Source organism: Saccostrea cucullata, unplaced genomic scaffold (genome assembly GCF_032062105.1).
Source record: "Saccostrea cucullata isolate Sc308-1 unplaced genomic scaffold, CSIRO_AGI_Scuc_v1 ctg204, whole genome shotgun sequence".
NCBI classification, from domain to species: domain Eukaryota; kingdom Metazoa; phylum Mollusca; class Bivalvia; order Ostreida; family Ostreidae; genus Saccostrea; species Saccostrea cuccullata.
In genome coordinates, this window is record NW_026940736.1 from 409896 (window position 1) to 430109 (window position 20214).

Consider the following 20214-nt stretch of genomic DNA (forward strand, 5'->3'; position numbering starts at 1 on the left):
AGTTTTAAGGAGAAGGCTCTGTTTCAGCCTAGCATATTTTGTGAATTGTATGTCTGTCCAAATATATTTATTGTAATGAAAATTGCTTAAATTTGCTTTGAAATTCATTTTTTTAAACTGTAGATTTCAGTTTATAAGTTTATAATTTTAAATATAATCAGTATATTTAGACAGACATAGAAAGAAAAGTTCATCATCCTGAAACCATGCCACTATAGGTACAATAAGGGGTATGAAAAGGGCTATATTATTGCAGCTAGGTTTGGTGTTTGAACTCTCAGCTCCATTCCAAGTGTAATGAGAAGGAAAATGTTAACTCCTTCATCAGTAAACTCGCTAAAAGCTCTCAACATACAAAGTGGATTTCAGAAAAAAAATGTCAATTCTTAAAATGCCTCCCCTCTTCAAAATTGGTTTTACATGACTGACATTTTTTTTCTGTATCGGATTAATCAATGCAAATGTAATTGTGATGTAATTAGCAAAGATGGCATGATTTGTTTAAAAAGTTTGAAACATTCAGTCACAAGCACATGTTGAAACATTCTGTCAGTAAATAAAATAACCATGCACCCTTGAAGTACAATACTCCCCTCATCTCTCAGGTTCATTGCATTAATAATTGTAAGGTTGCCATATCATTTTGATGAATTGACCTCAAAAACAGCAATATTTCTTGGAGAGTGTAGGTCTCTATTGCAGGTCATTTTTAGTTTTTACAAGTCTGATTATACGTCTAAGATCCAATATTGATTGATTGTATGTTGTTAAACGTCCTTATCAAGTATTTTTCACTCATATTGAGACGCCACCACTTGCCGGTTGCAAATTTTGTCCTATTCTCGGCTTTAAGGGCCACTGAGCTGTGAGGGATCTTTTTCATGCCAGCACCTACTGCAACACCGCACCTTTGTTTTTATGGTCTCATCCGAAGGACCAGTCTCCAAGTCCCACAGGGGATTCAAACCTGCGACGTTAGGATCGACTCCTGACTTTGTGAATTTAGAGCAGATGCTCCAACCACTGCGCCATGTGGGCGACTCTAAGATCTTAAGCATTGTAAAGAACACCATGATCAAGGGGAACAACTCCGTAGATTCTACATTTTAGGCCATAAATGGATATATCTCCTTATATTCAATTAAGATGCACAGCACTATTAAAACTTTAAAATATTTGGAGGTAAGGCAGAACCAGATTTAAGTCAAAATCTATTGACGTGACATAATTCAAGATTAACGATGTTGTCAGATGGTACTCATAAAGTTTATTTAAAGTTTTGGTCATAACAAAACAATAATTGGAAAATTCCTGGAATTCTTATATTCTTCAATAAATTACTATGTTCTGATAAATTACATGTAAATGCAAGGTTAAGAAACTACCAATTTCTTTACTAAATAACATAAACATATTCTGAAATAGTTTGGTCAACAAGTTCAATACTTAAATATTCATAAACACACTGTCTTTGGAATGGTAGTATATCTTTCTGTCAAACTTGGTGCATGTATAATGTACACCAACTAATAGATGCCATTCATATCACAGTCATTTTTTTTTTTAAAAAGATAGCTCATCATTAATAACTAAAATAATGGCAGTTTAATAATCACAGTTTGTTCTTTCTGGTAGATTTTAAGAATATCTTGCTTTCTCGTTGGCCAGAGCGAGTCGTCTGATGTTCCCTATACAACCTGCTGATGCCTCCTGGAGATCTTCGTCTTGAGAACCCACCATTTTCATAAGAGGCTAAAACAAGAAAGCTTTGATGAGCTTAACATTTTTTATAGATGACATTTACAAAGATTTTCCATAAATGAGACCATATTAGAGCAAATTTTAGTGAATAAAAATGCTCACTTCAGAAGGTATTACAAATAAAATGCAATTAATTATTAGCGATATTCAATTCTCAGCACTATCACTAATAATGCCAAAATCAAACCCTTGCTAAAAATTCTGTTTATACGGTATTCAAGACTAGGAAATTGAACCCATTCTCATTTCAACTGTCTGGAATACCATGCAATTTTAGAGTTGTACAGTCATTAAAAGAACCAATTAAATGTTCTTAATTTTTCAAACAGTTCAAATTCAGATAAAAATTATAATTAATTGTTAATTATAAAAAATAATCTTTATAAGCAATAAATTACCTGAACAACACCAGCTTCATGCATGGTGATGCAGTTCTCGGGATTCTTGGAGAGTTGGTACAGTGCCCGGGCAGTTGATCTGTGTACATTCTCGTCTTGTGAGCGGAGGTATTTGACCAGGGGAGCTACAGCGCCTTCTCTCCCAAAGGCTGTTCTGTTGTTCCCCCAGTTACAACACCTAGCTATAGCCTCTGCTAAATGCCTCCTTAGCTTATCGTCCACCTAAGGAAATTATACAAACAATAATTATTTGCATGTTCAACTGAATTTTATTTCATATTTAGACAATTTTTTTTTTTAATATAATTTATTTTTAGCTTCAGTGTATATTCTTTTTAAACTGATAACACATACATGTATACCACACATTGCATAATAATTAAAATACTTTTTGAAATAGCTAGCTTCCTACAATTTTAAGTAACAGAGTATTTATCAAGGAGGGGTTCATAATAAGTAAAGGCTATTTTTATATTTAGCATTATATTGTTCAGAATCGAGGAGCTCACTTATTTTGAGCATCAAAAGAAAAATCATGCCTTTTAAAATATGTATGCAGGAGAGTATATATACAGAGCTTATAAAATTATCTATAAAAGTATAACTAAAATGAAAAATGATTTGTTATAACTTTCTAGTGTAGAGTCACACGTAAAAATGTGGTTTTTAAATTCAGATATACATCTACAATGAACACACCCGCAGAAAAACTAAAGTCGTTTTATGTAGATGCTGATCATGATTTCGATGGATCACATTTTAATTGAAAAGTTGGTAGGGTTTATATGAAGAATGTAGCACAAATGCATGATTCAGTAAAAAATGTGATTTTATCTTTTTTGGCTACATGATGACAATGCAAAAATTATAAATACAAGTACTGTACAGATGTTTATCAAACAGCGAGACTCAAAAAGACTGTCAAAATGCACTTTAAAGAATAAAATTGCATGCTGTTACACATTGATCAACAAGTTCATTCAACACATAAAATCCAATGCAGTTATAAGAAACCCACACAGTATCAAACGTGTGGTAATGTTAGATTCTCTACATAGGAAAGATGTTTATATCACTTGATTTCTATAGACATTACCTTACTCTGAAATTTACTACCCTTCCAGGCATACTGAAAAAACACTCAATGTGTTACCCTTCATGGATAATAGCTATAGATATGTTTACTATTAATTAAATTCAACTGTGTTTGTATTTGGAACTGTTTGGTAGTATTTATTGAACAAATACGGCAATTTCATTCAAGTTGAATCTATTTAGCCTTTATATAAACCTTACAATGTAATTCTTTTTGTTATACTAGTATTTACGTTTTAAAAATAAAAATACACACCCTTAAGGCCGGTATACACGATGAGATTTGTAGCATAATACAAGTATTATAATACTTTTGTATTAAAATACTTCCTTGTACTCACGATAATACATATCTTATAAGATTGTAAATAAACTATGTATTCCCACGTGTTTTTCCCGCCGTATTTCTCTCTCTGTCAAAGTAATAAAAATGAAGGATGAAGATCTGATAGCAGTGTCTATCATCGTACTATGCACTGCTTTATATATTCCACAAGTCCTTTTCCCCTTCCCATTAAGCCACGAGTTTTTCGATGTATTTACTTGTAAAGTCTATCATTATTATTTACCATGTGCTTCTTTTTTTAGTAATGATAAAAATAGGATGACCCCTAGTGTCATTACATTTCATTGGTTGAAAGTGATAGGTAAGCTAAGACTTGTATTAGAAAATAGAGCATTGCTCTATTCTTAATACAGTTTTATAAGATTCGAAAAATCTTATGATACACTGTATTAAGAGTGTATACACAGTAAGATTTTGTATTATAATACAAATCTTATAAAACAAATTTTATCGTGTATACCGGCCTTTAAAACTAAAATACATTCATACATTCACAGAAAAAAGAAATCAAAATTCATGCAAATGAATTTTTCTTTTTTCATGCAATTGAGAATTGAAAAATAATTGTTCTTTGAAAATGAATAGAAATAATTAACACTCACTGTATTGGTCAATCTTGCTAACATGGGGACAACACCATGATCTGTAATGACTGCTAAGTTTTCTTCATCTTTGGCAATGTTTGCTATAGCTGCACACACACTGGCTAGGACTTCTCGATGTTCCGATTTCAAGAGACTCACAATCAGTTCTAAACCACCCACAAAAGATCGCACCATCTCTCCCGCATCCTAATCAAATTATAATGCAAATCATGAGCCTCCATGTATACAGCTGTACTAAGATGGGTATATTTATGTACAAGTGAGCTACAGCAGAAAATTACAAATATTTTCAGTTCTCAGATCACATGGGTAAAGTCTTTTTCCTTAGACACCCAAGCCCTGAAAGCCCTCAGTGCTATACATACCTTTGCATTTTCAATACAAGGACATATAGCCCATGCTGCACTGGCCTGGACATCTGGGTTCTGATTTTTGAGCAGGGACCAAAGCAACCGGACACCATCTAATTTGTCTATGATCCTATTTGAAAACAAATCAATGAAATATTCAAGAGGTGAAACCATGTGCATGGAAATTGAAAAAATTATGTACCAGGTAACAAAAAGGGAGATTATATTTATGTGGAGCACATACGCCATGTTATCTTGTTCTTCTGCACACTGTCCCACAGCTCTGGTGACATTGACGAGGAGGGCCTGGTTTGTTCCGGTCAGTAAATTGACCAATGGGGGTATTCCTCCAGCTTTTCTGATCAATAGTCTGTTTGGAGGATCCTTAGCAAGTTCTCCAAGACCTCCAACCACATTTACCAGAACCTACAAAAAATTCAAGAATTTTAAACTGTGCTGATCTGTAACAGTAATGTAATAAAAATTTTGTGAAAGTCTCATTTGAATTGTTTGGTGGTAAAGGAGGAGTTATGGATTGGTACCCCTTAGGGTTAATGATGTACAGACAGACAACCCATTATTACACTGTATATTTCCTCCTGCTTTTCAAGGGGACTGTATAATGATTTACTCCAATTTTTGGATGGATCTAATGGTGAACCATTTTCTTTTGTTTGCAAAAAATTAACTCACTTCCTCTGGCTGGTCGTTAAGAAGTCCGACAAGTTGTTCTATTGCCCTCAGCTCCTGGAATCGGGTGACATTTTCTGGACTGATGGCACATTTCCAGATGGCTCCAGTGGCTGCCTCCAGAAGTTCCTTGTTGTCTGTCTTCTGCAGCAGGGAGACTAGAGGATCCAGACCACCATACTGCCTCACCAGATCACGAGTCTCCTTCTCTTCGGCACACTGTTAATAGAATCAATCAAAAAATTGATGAAGGAAACAATATTGCTGCAAATTAGAAATTTTTCATTTTGCCTGGTTTCATTTCTAAGAAAACTTGACTACTCGTAGATCTACTTCATGCTAAGTTGATATGCTTCTTCTGAGGCCCAACATTTAATGATAAAAATCTTACCTTGAATATTGCTGATGCACAATGCATTTGTAGCTCATCTGTTTGGCTCTTTAAGTTCTTCACCAGATCCTCAATCATTCCTTCTGTTCTGATGGCTAATCTGTAGCTGGGCTAAAGTTCAAAAATGCAAATCTTCATAAGTACATCATTAAATTCAATCTCTTCTCTAAAGTACCATAAAATTGCACTTCCTTCATGTTTAATTTTATCCTAAGTGACATTGAAAAAAAAAAATGTTTTAAACCCCTACCTCTGAGGCACATTCCTGGAGAGTCCCCACCACCGGAATGAGCATGTTTTCATTGGGAGATTTTAATAGTTTGGCCAGGAGGGGAATGGCCCCAGCTTTTCTCATGGCTTCCTTGTTTTTCTTGCTCTTGCTACAGCTCCACAGAGCCAGGGCACCACTTCTAGCCACCTCAGCATCCTTGTCTGCCTCTGGATTTGTGGCGGAGACTATCGGACAATCAAGGAGACCAACCTACAACAAATTTTAAGGAATCATGATAAGTTATTTTTTTGGTTTAAGTTAAGCAATCATGATATTTGAAAAGAAAAAAAAAGGATTTTCTATCCAAATGAATAACATAAAATTAACACTTTCACAGTGTTTTTTCTTTGAAAAAGTTCAATACAAAGTGCATTATTGGACTACCTCTTTCCTCCTTTAAAAAAAAAGGGCTATGAACATTTACCAGTTTTCTGATGCCTCCATGTTGCCTCACAGTCCTTCTGGCCCTCCTGAATTTGGCAACATTAGCGATAGTTTCTGCGGCCAGACATTTCAGATCCTTGTCGGGGTCACGCAGGATCTTCACCATGGTTTGTAGTCCCCCCAGGTCAGCAATGGCACGGCGGATCTGAGTATTCCGGGAGATTTCTTTCAAGATTTTAAGTGATCCAATCTGAAATTGAAGTTTCTAAATAAGTTTCCTTTCAACATTTCATGTTAATTAAATCCATGTCTTAAACTTGTTTCACCTAAATTTTTTAAATTCAGATTTCTCCAATACTGGTTTGGACTTCATTCAAACAGAACTTTTAGTTGATAATATTTAGGATATTAACATAAAACATACCTTGCATTTGACTTCCTCTGTGTCCAGTAAATTGATGAGGACTTCCAGGCCCCCTACATCTCTGATAGCAAGCTGACAAGTCTCTTGAGCTAAATTAAAGTCTCTCATTGAACACAGAGCAATGATGGTGGCAGTTTGGTTTCCACCCTGGAAAAAAATGCACAGGCAGTGTATTTATGGTGATTCAAATTTCAAAATCAATAGTTTTCATTTAAATTCTAAGTGAATATCTAAAAGAAACATTTTTTCTTCGGAAAATGTTAACAAAAGCAAAATTTCCCATCAACAGATAGTTTGGAGACTATAATCATCAAATAAGTCAGAATAAATCTTGGTCCTTCAGGAACTTGAACAACCATCAAAAATTTCCCTTCAGAATCTTTCATAGTCTAGCATGCCAATTTGGGAATCTTTATGTACCTTGAGGTACTTGACGAGTTTCTGGATCTGCCAGTACTCTGAGGGGAGATCAGCGTTAGTCTCACTCCTCCTCTCTACGGCTTCTTCCTCTTCTTCACTCTCAGTCGAGCTCTCACTAAACGTGTCCTCAGCATCAATAGGGGTCTTAGACTTCATCCTGTCAATGTCAAAAAATATATCAATGGAGATATCTCAACTTCAGTGGGATCATCTCAACAGATTTAGACCTTCCTTCGACTAATGAATGACTGAATATCTCAATTGAGATATTTCAACCACAGTGGGTTTATTTCAACAGATTTGATCTTTCTTTTTGTTTTATTGATTATGATATTTTTTTTCAGACAAAGCATACCTGGGAGAAGCCTTCTTCTTTTTCAACTTCTTCTGTTCTACACGGGTATCTCTGGTAAGAAAATGCAGCAGTTGATCATTATACATATACAAATTTATAAATATACATGCATGTTTAAATGTACACTGTACTCTTTAAGAAAAATAAGGATCAATTTTTTTTTTATTCAAAAAAATTATGCTTGTAACTCATTCACAGAAACTTAAAGGTGAAGAAGATGGTGATAATTTTTTTTGGAAAAAAAAAAAAAAAAAAGAATTAAAACTTGATAAAATTAAGTGAAAATGGATAAAAAATTTAGATTTCAGCTTACGGTTCTTGGTACTCCTCCATTCCGAGGGCCTTCCATTTAAGCGAAGGTTCCAGCCTCTTCTTCTTCTGTGTCTTCTGCTTCTGGCCCTTGTCTTTGGAGTCTTCTTCAGTCTTCTGCTTGGTTCTCTCCGGACGGTAACCAGCTGTGCTCTCTTTATCTTCCTCATCTTCCTCCACTTTTCTGGCGTCCATGTAATCATCTTTTTCTTGAACTTTGAGGTGAAATTCCTACATATTGAGAAACAAGTTTATTATAATTTTTTTAAGATCCATAATAATGAGATTATTCTTTATTTTTACATGAAAAGGAAACATATATTTACTATATTTTTCCCTGTTCTCTGACAATTTGAAAAAATTATTTTGTAAATTTTTCAGCAAATACAGCTTACGAAAATGCATAGAGCTAGAAAATGCAAAATATGATTTAGAAAATATCTATAAAATTTCTCTCTCCTCTCTTTTCTCTCTCTCTCTCAGAATGAGATTCTCACCTGTTTGTCAATCATTTCTGCGAAATGAGCACTTTTATCTTTGAGGAGGGTGACCAATTCCCTGTAGGCATCTCCCTCCCTCTCGTAATTCATGTCCCCGCGATTATCAGGCCCCTTAATTAAAGAAACCAACATCCTTAAACTTTTCATTGGTACTGGCATCATTTTGAAACAGTGATACTAAAACTCCAATATAAATAAAATCTGGAAAGTCTGATATTTTTTCACAGCATATATCACGGCCTCAATGTTGCAAACTCAGTGGAGATTAAAAAACTTTTCCTTTAAATATATACAAGGTACTGGTATCTGACCTGGAAATTCTACCCAAATCAAACAGATGTTAAGCTTTGTAAATTATTTATTTCTAATTAGGTGTCTTTATGCATATGATTTATTTTTGAAAGTGGAGAGGTTTTATGTATAAACTAATCATAGGCCATGACAACTCAAGGCCAAATTAATTATTACAGTTATTTATTACTTAGCTGCAGTCTTTGTTGTGGATTACAGGAATCAATTTTTCATGAAATTCTGCTTAAGGTATCAGCTGAACAATTAATTGTTACTATAATACATTGTCTTTTGACATAATACATCTCAATGTTACAAATATTGAACAGTTTAAATTAGATGCTACCAATAATATTGAATCGCTAATTAGATGTTACCAATACAAAAAGAAAATTTTACAAAAAAGCAACTCAAATAAAAATATTTGATTGCCGGCTTTAGGAGAAAAGGAAACAAAGTTTCAGTTGAAGCACTGGAACATAAGTTACTTGAAAAAGTAAAAAGGAAATTGTTTATAAATAAGGAGAATGTGTATTTATGTGCGAGTTTCCACACCTTCACCTAGCCTTGGCATTTATAGTAAGTATACTTGTTTAACTCTATTAGCTCTTTGATATACACTTGTTTATTTTCAAGTTAATGTTTATGGTTATATTAATTAACAGTAATTATTCAACATGTACATAAACTTTACTCACAATTCACAATACAATACATAAATCTGAATAGTCAGTAAAATTGAAAACATTAGAGTCTATAACTGTGAGTTTTCATCTTGTATGTGTCTAATGATTAGATACATACAAGATGAAAACTCACAGTTATAATAAACTTATCAATTTTTTAGTTTGAAAAATATCTTAATAAGGGTATCTAAATTTACTTCTCTGGTTCTCAGGCCAATTTTCTCCAAAACAGATGTGGGAGGGAGGCATTTTATTTATCATCATTTTTATTGGCAATAATTGGATGTCAGGGAGGTATTTTTTTAATTTTAATTTTCAAATTTTCTTTAAAATAACGATAATTTTTTTTGGCCACAGATATACCTTCCATGTCTGATCAAAAGGTTTGCTTTATCCATTGCTTATCAAAATGAAGTAGCCAAAATCTCTTTGAAAATGGCTATTTTGAAATGGAAATTTTTTTTCCGGATTGGTCTCCGCAATACCAACTTTTTATTTTATCAAAAATACAGTAAAATTAGCAATGCAGCTACTTCAAAACGGATGCGTGCAGGCCTGAGAACCAGAATTTCAATTTTAGGTAGCCTAAATAAGAGAAAAAAATCTTAAAAACTATATATAAAGAGCAGTAACTCTATTAGCTCTATAAAAAATTGAAGAAAAAAATTTATTAGAGTTACAGCTCTTTAGATATAAAACTCTTAGGTTTAATTACCTTGTTGACATAGTAACCACTTGTATTGGCTGTGATGTACAACATATTGCCATCAAATGGTCGGACTTCTATGTATGCTATGTCTCCATGTAACTGACGCTGAGGGGGAGCACGACAGCCATTTTTAAACACATAACCATCACCTAAAAGATTTGAAGCAAAATGAAAACATTTTTATGCAAAAATTATTAGGTAAGAAGAAAAATGTCTTATAAATAAACCCTGAGAACTCTTGAACGGTTAAAAGGATTATGGAAACTTATTCAGCTTGCAATAAAAATCTAAAAGAAAGGACAAGTACCAGCCATTGATAATTTTTGGGACTGTGATCCTTAAACTGTACAGGTAATATTCAAACTTTTGCAAGAATAATTTTTCATTGCATAATGTAACAAAAAAATGTTGGCATATTATTTAGATGTTGAAGTTCCTGACTTACCCCAGAAATCAATGAGTTCTAGAACATGTTTCCTTTCATCATCTCCAGATAACTCCTGTAGAATGGAAACCTCACCATCCACCATAACTGGTGTAAGGCGAACATCTCTAAATAAGTGAGAAATAATAATTAATATTATGATCCTTCAATTCATTTGTAAAATAATTTTAACATTTACCTTTTTGGATGATAATAATATATGTTTGGGTTATAGCTGTATCTGCAAAAATGTCATGGGTTTGTTCTTGTTTATTTCAACCAGTAAGAAAGACATTGCATGAATTATTGGTCCATGTATATCAATAAAACAGCCATTGGACTTATTCTATTTTTATAGAAAACGAACAATTTTTCTTTCATTGAAAATTTTACTTTCTCCTTGACATATAAAGCTTATTTGCAATAAAATACTGTTGAGCTGTAAAATCAAATTAAAAATATTTAGGTGTCTTAAATAATAACTTTTTTCTGTGCAGAATTTCTTATTAATTACTGAAACTTTAGGAAACAACCAATTTTATTCATACATTGTAAGCTTTGGGAGGGAGCAATGGTTAGAGTTTTTAAATGCCTGGTACCCAATCATAACCTCTAAACATATTTTTCATAAAACAATGCTGCCATTTACACATATATGCTTACACACATATCTCCTCATAAATTAATTATGGATTTTATTAACTGATAGTTAAAAACTTCATTAGTTGCATGGACTTGTAAGTTAATGCACATACATGTATCTTCTACATGTAATTTCCATGTATTAATCTTAATTTTTTTTTAAGAACAGACAGTATAGACTAGATCTTAAATACTAATTTAGGTTGTCTAGTTAAATGTAGTCTATGCATGTAGCTGATAATATTATCAAGTTTATGTAACTAAGACATTTAGTTCTGCATGTATTCCCAAGTCTTGAAATGAAATGCATGACACATTCTTTCAAACTTATAAGTACAACAGCAAGAAAATGCATGCCATCTCCCTATAAGCAGATTAACACATTATAATGATGTCAGAAGTAAATTAGATGTAAGGAGGAATTGATTAACACTTAGATTTATATTAAAATATAATATGTACTGTACGTAACTTAGTAACCATATTGTACATCATATGTCACTGTCCTATCAGACATATTAAAATGGACGAATTCTTTTATAAACATGTATCTGATAATTACAAAATATCAGAAATAAACAGTGATCTCCATATATGGTAACATTTATTGACTCCAGGTTTCAAGGGCAAGATGCTTTTTGTTGGACTTGAGAACAAAATTTTGAATGAGGTTTTTTTCAAGGCACTGAGGCAAGAAAACTTAAATCAAGTTTTTTTGGAAAATGCATTCTGCCTGATAACTCAGATCAGTCCAAGAAAATTTTTTCACCTTTGTTTCACCTTTTACATTTTTTTTTTATTATTCCAAAAATGCCATAGATACCAATAAAATCAGAAATGCAAATTTGAATAGATTAAGCATATGAAGACTCATTTTGGATGATATCGCTTAAGCTATGACTTAATAAATTCATTAAATCAAGTGTGACGTCAAAAACATTATAGCAGTCCAACATCTTACTGACCAGTCAAACATCATATTTTTTTTAAAATGCTCAGTAACAATCAATTTGAACTTTAAGCTTTATAATTATCAAATGACTCATTTCTCCTAATATTTTTTTAGGTTACATGTATTTTTTGAAATTCTTCACAGCTCAAAGGGTAAGCCAATATTGTTAGTAATAATTAATTTATGGCATTTTTGCTGTACAGTGTTAAGTACTATAATATTTGATGTTGATTTATTTGAGGGTTTAAATTTAAAGAAATTTATAAAAGTAATTAAAATAAATTATCGAGTACATATTTTTATCAATGTAGCAGAATTGGAATTGATTGTCAGACCTTTTAAAATCTGCTTGTACCCAGTACTTTTACCTAATTGATATCAAGATTGTATTGGCCAAACTATTTGACAGAGAAAAATTTTTATAGAATGTATACATTTCATTAAAATGTTTCTACCATGCAGGTATCTCCCATTTTTACAAAATTACTGCTTGTATGTTTTTTTTAAAGTCCTGGATTTGTATAAAATTATCTATGTAAGAGCAAGATTATTAATTTCTCACAATCAATATTTTTTTTTGGGTACTTTTTAAAAAAAGTAATGATGTTCACAAATATGGTTAAGATATAGCGAAATATTTGTGTATTTTGTAATTTTTCTTAAAATTTGCAACTATAAAGTTAATTTTCCTTCGATCCTCAAAGAAAAATTACAAAAAAAAAACAAAAAAAATTTTTGAAAAAAAAATTAAATATACTGACAGTTAAGTAATCATCACCTTTTAAAAATACTTTACATGTATTTGTATTTTGTACAAAATTTAGGACAAGTTGTTTCCCTTTTTATACAACCCAGTACATTTTCACAGAAGTGTAAAATTTATCATTATAAATAGTTAGTAAAAAAAAAAAATTTCAAGAGTAATGTACACAAAAGGGAAAGATATATCTTTCAAAAGGGGGAAAATACACATGTATCATTAAACCCAAATATTAAACTATTAAATTTTAAAGCTCTTACTTTGTTATTTGTGCAATGCTCTGATTCAAAAGTTGCTGATCAACTCTTAAAAGGATCAGTCTCATCTTTAAGATGAGTTTCTTTTCCTCGATTTCCTCTTGTTTTTCTGTGTTTCCCTCATTTTCAGCATGCTGTTTGGCTAGCTGTTCAATTTCCTTGGTAATTTCCTCAATGAATCTGAAGATGGAGTTGTCGTCTCCTTCCACTGTTGCGAAGCGTTCACCCAGCATGTTGGCCACAGGATCTCGGTTTGCTGTGAAGAAATACATACAGTACCACATGTATGTAGTAATAAATTTAAATTCAACAAATTAACTTGTGCAGTAACAAATCTAAGAAATGATTAACATTCATTTCAAAAGCTCATGAGGGTATGATTTTCATATATGAAATATATTATCTATAATTTACCCAATTTAAAAAATTTATTTTCTGTTCAAATAAATATAAATTATGTCAATGTATTTGTCACTGCCGCATATGAACATGGAAGCATTGTACTGTAAACATGTGCTTTAATCTACAGGTCTATTTCTGCAGAATCACAATTCCTATTTAATGATCAGCATGTAAAAATTTAAATTTCTTTAAAAAAAAAGGAAACCTATAAAACTTGCATTATTATTAAGGTTTGGATTTGTTTAAATTAGGGGCTATAAAAGTTTAAAGTATATCATACAATTTAACTTCTGACAGGGATAAAACCCATATTCCCTCCAAAAAAATTTTTAAATATAGAAATTTTAAAAAAAAATGTGAAAAAAACTACATCATCTTATCCTTGAAGCATATATTGCATATATCAAAACTTGATAAATGATTTGTTTTTTGTTTAAATGTGTATTTGAAATTTGAATAAAAATCAATAAATCAATGGTAAATACAGTGCATCTTAATGCATGAAACATATTAATTTAAAAAATTAATTCATAATTTTCAATTCAGCATTAATTAAAAAAGTTTTCCAAAATAACTTAATTTTGAAACAGGTCCTAATTTTTTTTGATTTTTATTCTATATTTTTTATTTCATTATCCTGCGTCTAAAATTTTCTGCAAGTCATTTATAAAGTTTTTAAGTCCATAAAAATCCGCGTCATTGTTTCATTTCAAGACTTGAAGTGTCGGAATCTGTATGGAAATGATTTCCCAGAGGGAGTTGACAAGATTTGCTTGTTTTATGGTGTGGTAAACTCCTGAATACATTATAACAATTCTTCAGACCTAATATTAACAGATTCTCTATGGAAATGACTTCAATTCCATGTCAATTCCATGTCATTGGGTTTAATGGATATATGGAGAAGAAAAAGTCGTACAAAAGTTGTCTGAAGGTCCTTATAAAGACCTCAAAAACAGAATGCTAAATTGCCCAGATGTGATAGTATATCATTTGTGGAAATGAGAAAAAATTGCAGGGATTTTCATGAATATGTAGGTACATATAAAGTCAGTCTTACCACAAATCAAATGTAGTGAATAATGGATACATAAATGAATGATAAAATATCATACAAATAAAATATGGGAACCATAAAGTAATTTAAACTTACTAGCAGTAAATAATTTTTATTCTTAATACTAAACAGGTGTGTAAAGTTTTGTCTGAATTTTTTCATGAATTGATTATTAAGAAATATCTTTTTCAGAACATTATACTGCACAAGGTGTGGTTTTCATATAATTCTTTCATAGAAATTTATAGTTATATTCACATGAACTAAAGTCTAAACATACAATTAAAGAAATTAAAAAAAAGAGTGATTTTCAAAGTTACTGTTATGGAATTTTACAAGATAACATAAAAAAAACAATATTCAAATTTATTACAAATATGGTTTTAAAAAAGGAAATTAAATTACTTTAATTTTCAATCCATACCTTCTAAGCAAGCCCTGAGTTCTATCATTTTCTTGTCTCCAGAGGCCCGTAGAACCTGTTCACAGTATTCCATAGTCATGCAACTGCATTCAAAGTCTGAACCATCTCTCTTCAAGGAAAACAGGGGCACGTCTTTGTCTGCTTTAGCCTCGGAGATTTTGTCTCCCCCTCTGAAGAAAAATGCATACTTTAAATATCATGATTTATGCAGTTAGAAATTAAAGAGTGAAAAAAAAAAATCATTTTTTAATAACTTTTAATTGCACTGAAATCTACAAAAAAAAATTTCTTTTAAATGTATTTTTTCTCTTCTTTCTTTTTTTCTGTTTGTTTTTGTTTTTAGTTTGATGTGAAAATTATAAGAGCAATGAATGCCAAAATAGGTCAATATCAAAATATAAATACCACAGTAATAGAAATTATAAACAGAGTCATTTAATTAAATTAATATTTTTAAAAGAAGGGTCTACCTACATGTACCAGCATATGGCCCATTTAAGGAAGAGGGTTGAATTAAAAGGTATAGAAAATTAGACTTTTTGAAAAAGTCAAACAGGTTACTATTTCTCTGAACATATACACCGATTTTTTAAGGAAAGGTGTTTATTTATTAATTTTTTAGTCAAAATTTCTCCTCAAACATGGAAATTTATCTCCTAAAGAGTTCCATTAAAATATTCTATATATAATTCAAATTACAAGAAACATTTTGGAGGGGGAACATAAATGTAATTTGTTCAGCTGTATGATGTTGTTTATTGATATCATTTGCCAAGTCATGAAAAACATCATTTACCAAGTCATGAAAACCATCATTTGCCAAGTCATGAAAACCATTATTTATGAACTCATGGAAACCATCAATTAATAAGATATCACTTCATCTGCATGCATCGATCAAGATATACAGTTAAAGTCATTATTTTGGTTCTTCTTGTTAATTTTGTGGTACAAAAATAAGATTCAGAGAACAAAGTCATTATATTTCAACAATTACTTCTATGATTAAGTAACTTTAACTAAATGTCATAGTTAATTATGTAAATGTGCATGTCTATTCATATATAATTTGAAAGAATGGAGGAATGCATTCTGCCATAGAATGACCTATCAATCAAATTTCCATAATTAATAAATACATTTCTAGGTGATATTCATTTGATGTATTAACTATAATAAATATCTAACTAAACTCTCATATCTCAAAAATGATTTTCATGATTATGAACATGTTATAGTTTTGTGGTGCATTATATCCTTAATAAATGTTACATGAATAATTATATATTCTTTATTTAAAAAAATCTGCAATTTTGAAATAGATGTTTGGCATACATGTAAATACTTTAATTTATTTTTTGAAATATTTACATACAAATATGTAAATTAGATTCATTAAAAATTAAATTTAAAATTCTCTCTTTATTAATAATTTAATTGCAACATAATTCGAAATGGGGTTGTAAATAATCTGCATCATGTAAAAAAAAATGTTTTTTGATTAATTAAAATTAGACATAGTTATACTTATAGGTTTGTTTACTAATGAAATGTGGATGGTGCAGACCACCTCTGAGCTTCTTTAATTTCAATAATATAAGCAATTAATGATTCTGGTACAAATTAATATATACTCGGAATAAATATAGACATTTTAATTTTTTTTCTTGGAGATGATGCATGTATTTATTATTTTTTTTTTTAGACACTAATGCTGAGATGATGCCTGTGTACAAATAATCAAACACACCTATCCTCCAGACCAGGTAAATTGATTGCATCAGGACTAACAGTTGTCTGCCAGGTTAACGGTTTTTTGAAAACCAACTTGGTCTCTTCTGGGTATTTGGCACTGAAGCCATCAACAAACTGAATGATGGAGTTGAGCAATTCTTCATTTAGTTTTGTGAACTCAAGTTTACCCCCCGAGCCTCCTTTTGCGGAAGTCCACTGTGCCGCTCTAATCAGAGCTTGACCCATGTTGAATTGCTGGATCCACACCTAATCTGAAAAGCAAAATTGGTTGTATTAATAAGAATGCTAAGATATTGACGTATAGTGATAAATGATCATTTAACTGGACCATCAACAGGTAGACGTTACTTTACGGTCCCCAGATCCACAAGATCCTCGTGCTCATTGGACTATGACATAACATTTAGGTCACTCAACTGATAAGGGTTAGTCTTGCACATTATTTGACTGATTAGGGCTAGTCTTGCATGTTAACACCCACCTGAGAGATTAGGGTTAGTCCTTGCACAAGTATTTGACTGATTAGGGTTAGTCTGGCATCCATTTGATAGATTAGGGTTAGTCCTCATATTTTTAATTTTTTTTCGATCTCATATATACTGATGTCCTTCCGTGACACTACATTTTAGCGCGTTCTTCTGGGAATGGTAAAGTAAGGTTGTTCACCATCAATTAGTATCAAGTCTTACACTGAATTACATTGATACTGATGCCACTCAGTGATAATATCTCATATATATATTCTTAAACACAATTAGAACCAACCATGCAAGAAGAAAATATTTCCCATGTTAATTCAAATTTAATGGTAGAAAGGTTATACATACATGTATTTCCAGTTTAGAATAGATTACAGCAAGTTGATGAAGATGATCAATATTTGAAGTAGGGCTGGGACGATATATCGAGATATCGATATATCGTGATATATGTGAGGACGATACGCATATCGATACATTTGAAGAAATATCAAAATATCACCCAAAAAATCTTACTTCTGTTTTTCTTTGTTTATTTAACATTTGAGGTTTAATATTTAAAGTAAATAAGATAAATATAAATATAGACTGATATGAAATAAATAATAATTAACACCACTTGTCAATGAGTAAAATATTTTGGTTTTACAATATATAAATAACTATTTTGAATAAATTATTCTTGTTTGAAAAGAAATAATTTGTTTATTTCAATGCAGAAACAGATTTTATAAGCAATTAAACATATCGTGATACATATCGTATCGTGGCTCAAATATAGTGATGCATATCTATATATCTGAAAAAGTTGTATCGTCCCAGTCGATGTCTTAATCCTGTAACCATCGCATTTTTTCTCCTCTCCCATTAGCTGCAGACATATTCTGTAGCTAATATGTATGTTTTATCCACCTCCCAACCATTTATAGTTGTTTCTACAGGCAATAAACTCGCTTGAAGTGAATTTTCAGCAAACTAACAAATAATTTTGATCAAGCGAGTCTCTCATTTGTAGAGATGACTATAAAGGGTTGGGAGATGGATAAAATATACAGATTAGTTCAATAATTTGCCTGGGAGTGAAAGGTAGTTAATTGACAGATGCTGGAAAGTGGAGGAATTCTCCCCAAAAGTGCGCAAAAAATATTGCGCCATAAATTGCACCTTTTTTGCATTACGGGATCTGTAGCATTATGGTAAAAGACAAAGATATAAAACCATAACGCTACAGATCTGCAGCTACTCTCCCATATGCATATTGCAATTCCATTATGATTAAAATTTAATTTTGCCTAAAACAAAGATAAATTCTGAGACATTTAAAAGTTTACATTTACCTTGTGTACTAAAATGATAATGACATTAAAACAATGTTATGCTAATAAACTTTATGGGTATACTGCGAGTAAATATTTAAACAAAACAGAAGAGGCCCAATATAAAAATTAATCTTCCTCTATTCGAAAGAAATGTGGATCAATTGGGACTTTCCAATAAATCGGCATTATGAATATCGCTCAGAACTAATGCTCTAAAACTCATTTTCAATTTATTGTTAAAAAATAAAAATATTCGAATACAATAAATAAATACATAGGATACTTACTATCTGGCTTCTTTCTTGGTTATGCTGTGTGGTTGTCAAGGTAAATGCGCATGCGTTGTCGGAAATACAGTTTTTATATACAACAGAACCAAACAGGGAAAAAGTATTTTCCGAATTAATAGTCGCTAAGCAGCTATTTAGCAATGAAAGAATACATGAAATGAAAGTCACATTACAACAGTTACTTACTTACTTATCCTCTCCGTGCCCCGGTGGACGCATGAGGCCGTCATTACAACAAATAATTACTTATTATGTTTTTTCCTCAAAGAAATATGCTATATTAATTTTAGCTGATTTCATTGATTTTTTTTCTTCAATGAACATGGTGAACTTTTGTTCTTAGTCATCACATTTTAAATCTCTTAATATACTTTATATATGAATGAAATTCAACCAAATATTTTTGCCCACATAGTCTAAAAATTGGCTTATCAGACCCCTTCTAAATTAATATGGCGAAGACCTTTTTTTTTCTAAATTATACATGTAAATCGAAAAAGATCAATGATATTTGACATTGTAGTGATATTTCTTTCCTGGTGTATTTATAAGGAATGAGGTTAATAAAATTTATAGGTGTTTTATATTCCACTTTTTATTATGCCCCCGGATCGAAAGATCCCTGGGGTATGTATATAGTTGTTGCCTTGTCTGTCTATTGTCAACTTTAATCTAGCCCATAACTATTACGCTGTCAAGGGTAAGTGTATACCACTTCAGACTACGCCCCACTCCAGAATTGTGTTACCATCGGGGCGTAGTGTTTCACAAACACATCAGTCTTTTTTTATCATCCATGCACAGTTTCTGTTTTTTTTTTTAAAGAAAAATTTTAAGTTATATCTTTTAGACTGAATCCCCCACCAATTCTTTTAGATATATGTAAAAGAGAGGAGACTGAGGTGTGATTGAATAATTAATCGACTTACAAAAGTTTATATAAAGTACGTATATGTTTATTTGTACTTTTTTCTTGCACCTTTTTAAAAATTCTCTCCATGAATATAAATTTTCTCTAGAAAACAATCATACAGTCATACGATGTATATCGTGAATAATCAGAAATTATATTAATTAGAAATAATTAATTAGGAATTCAAATGCTATCTTTGCAAGCATCAAATAATTTTCTCCCGAAAACAAGACCGCAGTGACTATACCCTATCAACAATATCTCATTTCGGAGAATCGTATTTGATGTGGTTAAAGCGAAGACAGGGACAAATTATCGCCACCCGCATACCATAAGAACTGTCGGTCGCGCATGGTGATGCATCCAGGAGCGCTACGTTTCTAATGCCTATTGCGCCTGTCGACTTTTCCTCATCAGCCTCCGTGTCCTAACGTTCATTGTAAGAGGCGTGCGGCGTGCGGTTGAATGGGTCCCTCAGAGGAATTTTCACACATCAGTATTGTCGAGATCAACGATTTAACGCATTACATATAATGGAACAATTCATATCTAATA

At 31.6% G+C, this 20214-nt stretch overlaps 1 protein-coding gene across 2 annotated transcripts; it reads right to left on the reverse strand.

Moving 5' to 3' along the window:
• Window positions 1–1244: 1244 nt before the first annotated feature.
• On the reverse strand, window positions 1245–18877 carry LOC134256169 (outer dynein arm-docking complex subunit 2-like). 2 transcript variants are annotated; one of them, XM_062738804.1, is made up of 21 exons: window positions 18744–18877; window positions 16654–16909; window positions 14904–15073; window positions 13024–13276; window positions 10431–10537; window positions 9992–10134; window positions 8297–8410; window positions 7804–8030; window positions 7491–7541; window positions 7136–7292; window positions 6716–6862; window positions 6332–6541; window positions 5887–6117; window positions 5637–5747; window positions 5249–5464; window positions 4800–4981; window positions 4571–4685; window positions 4203–4391; window positions 3256–3288; window positions 2160–2381; window positions 1245–1752 (listed from the first exon to the last, which is right to left on the reverse strand). In XM_062738804.1, exons 2-21 carry the CDS (start codon window positions 16881–16883, stop codon window positions 1639–1641), a joined length of 3222 nt encoding a protein of 1073 aa, XP_062594788.1. In that variant the 5' UTR covers window positions 16884–16909; window positions 18744–18877; the 3' UTR covers window positions 1245–1638. The 2 variants fall into 2 exon arrangements, with proteins under 2 accessions (XP_062594788.1, XP_062594789.1); XM_062738805.1 differs by lacking the exon at window positions 3256–3288.
• Window positions 18878–20214: the final 1337 nt, after the last annotated feature.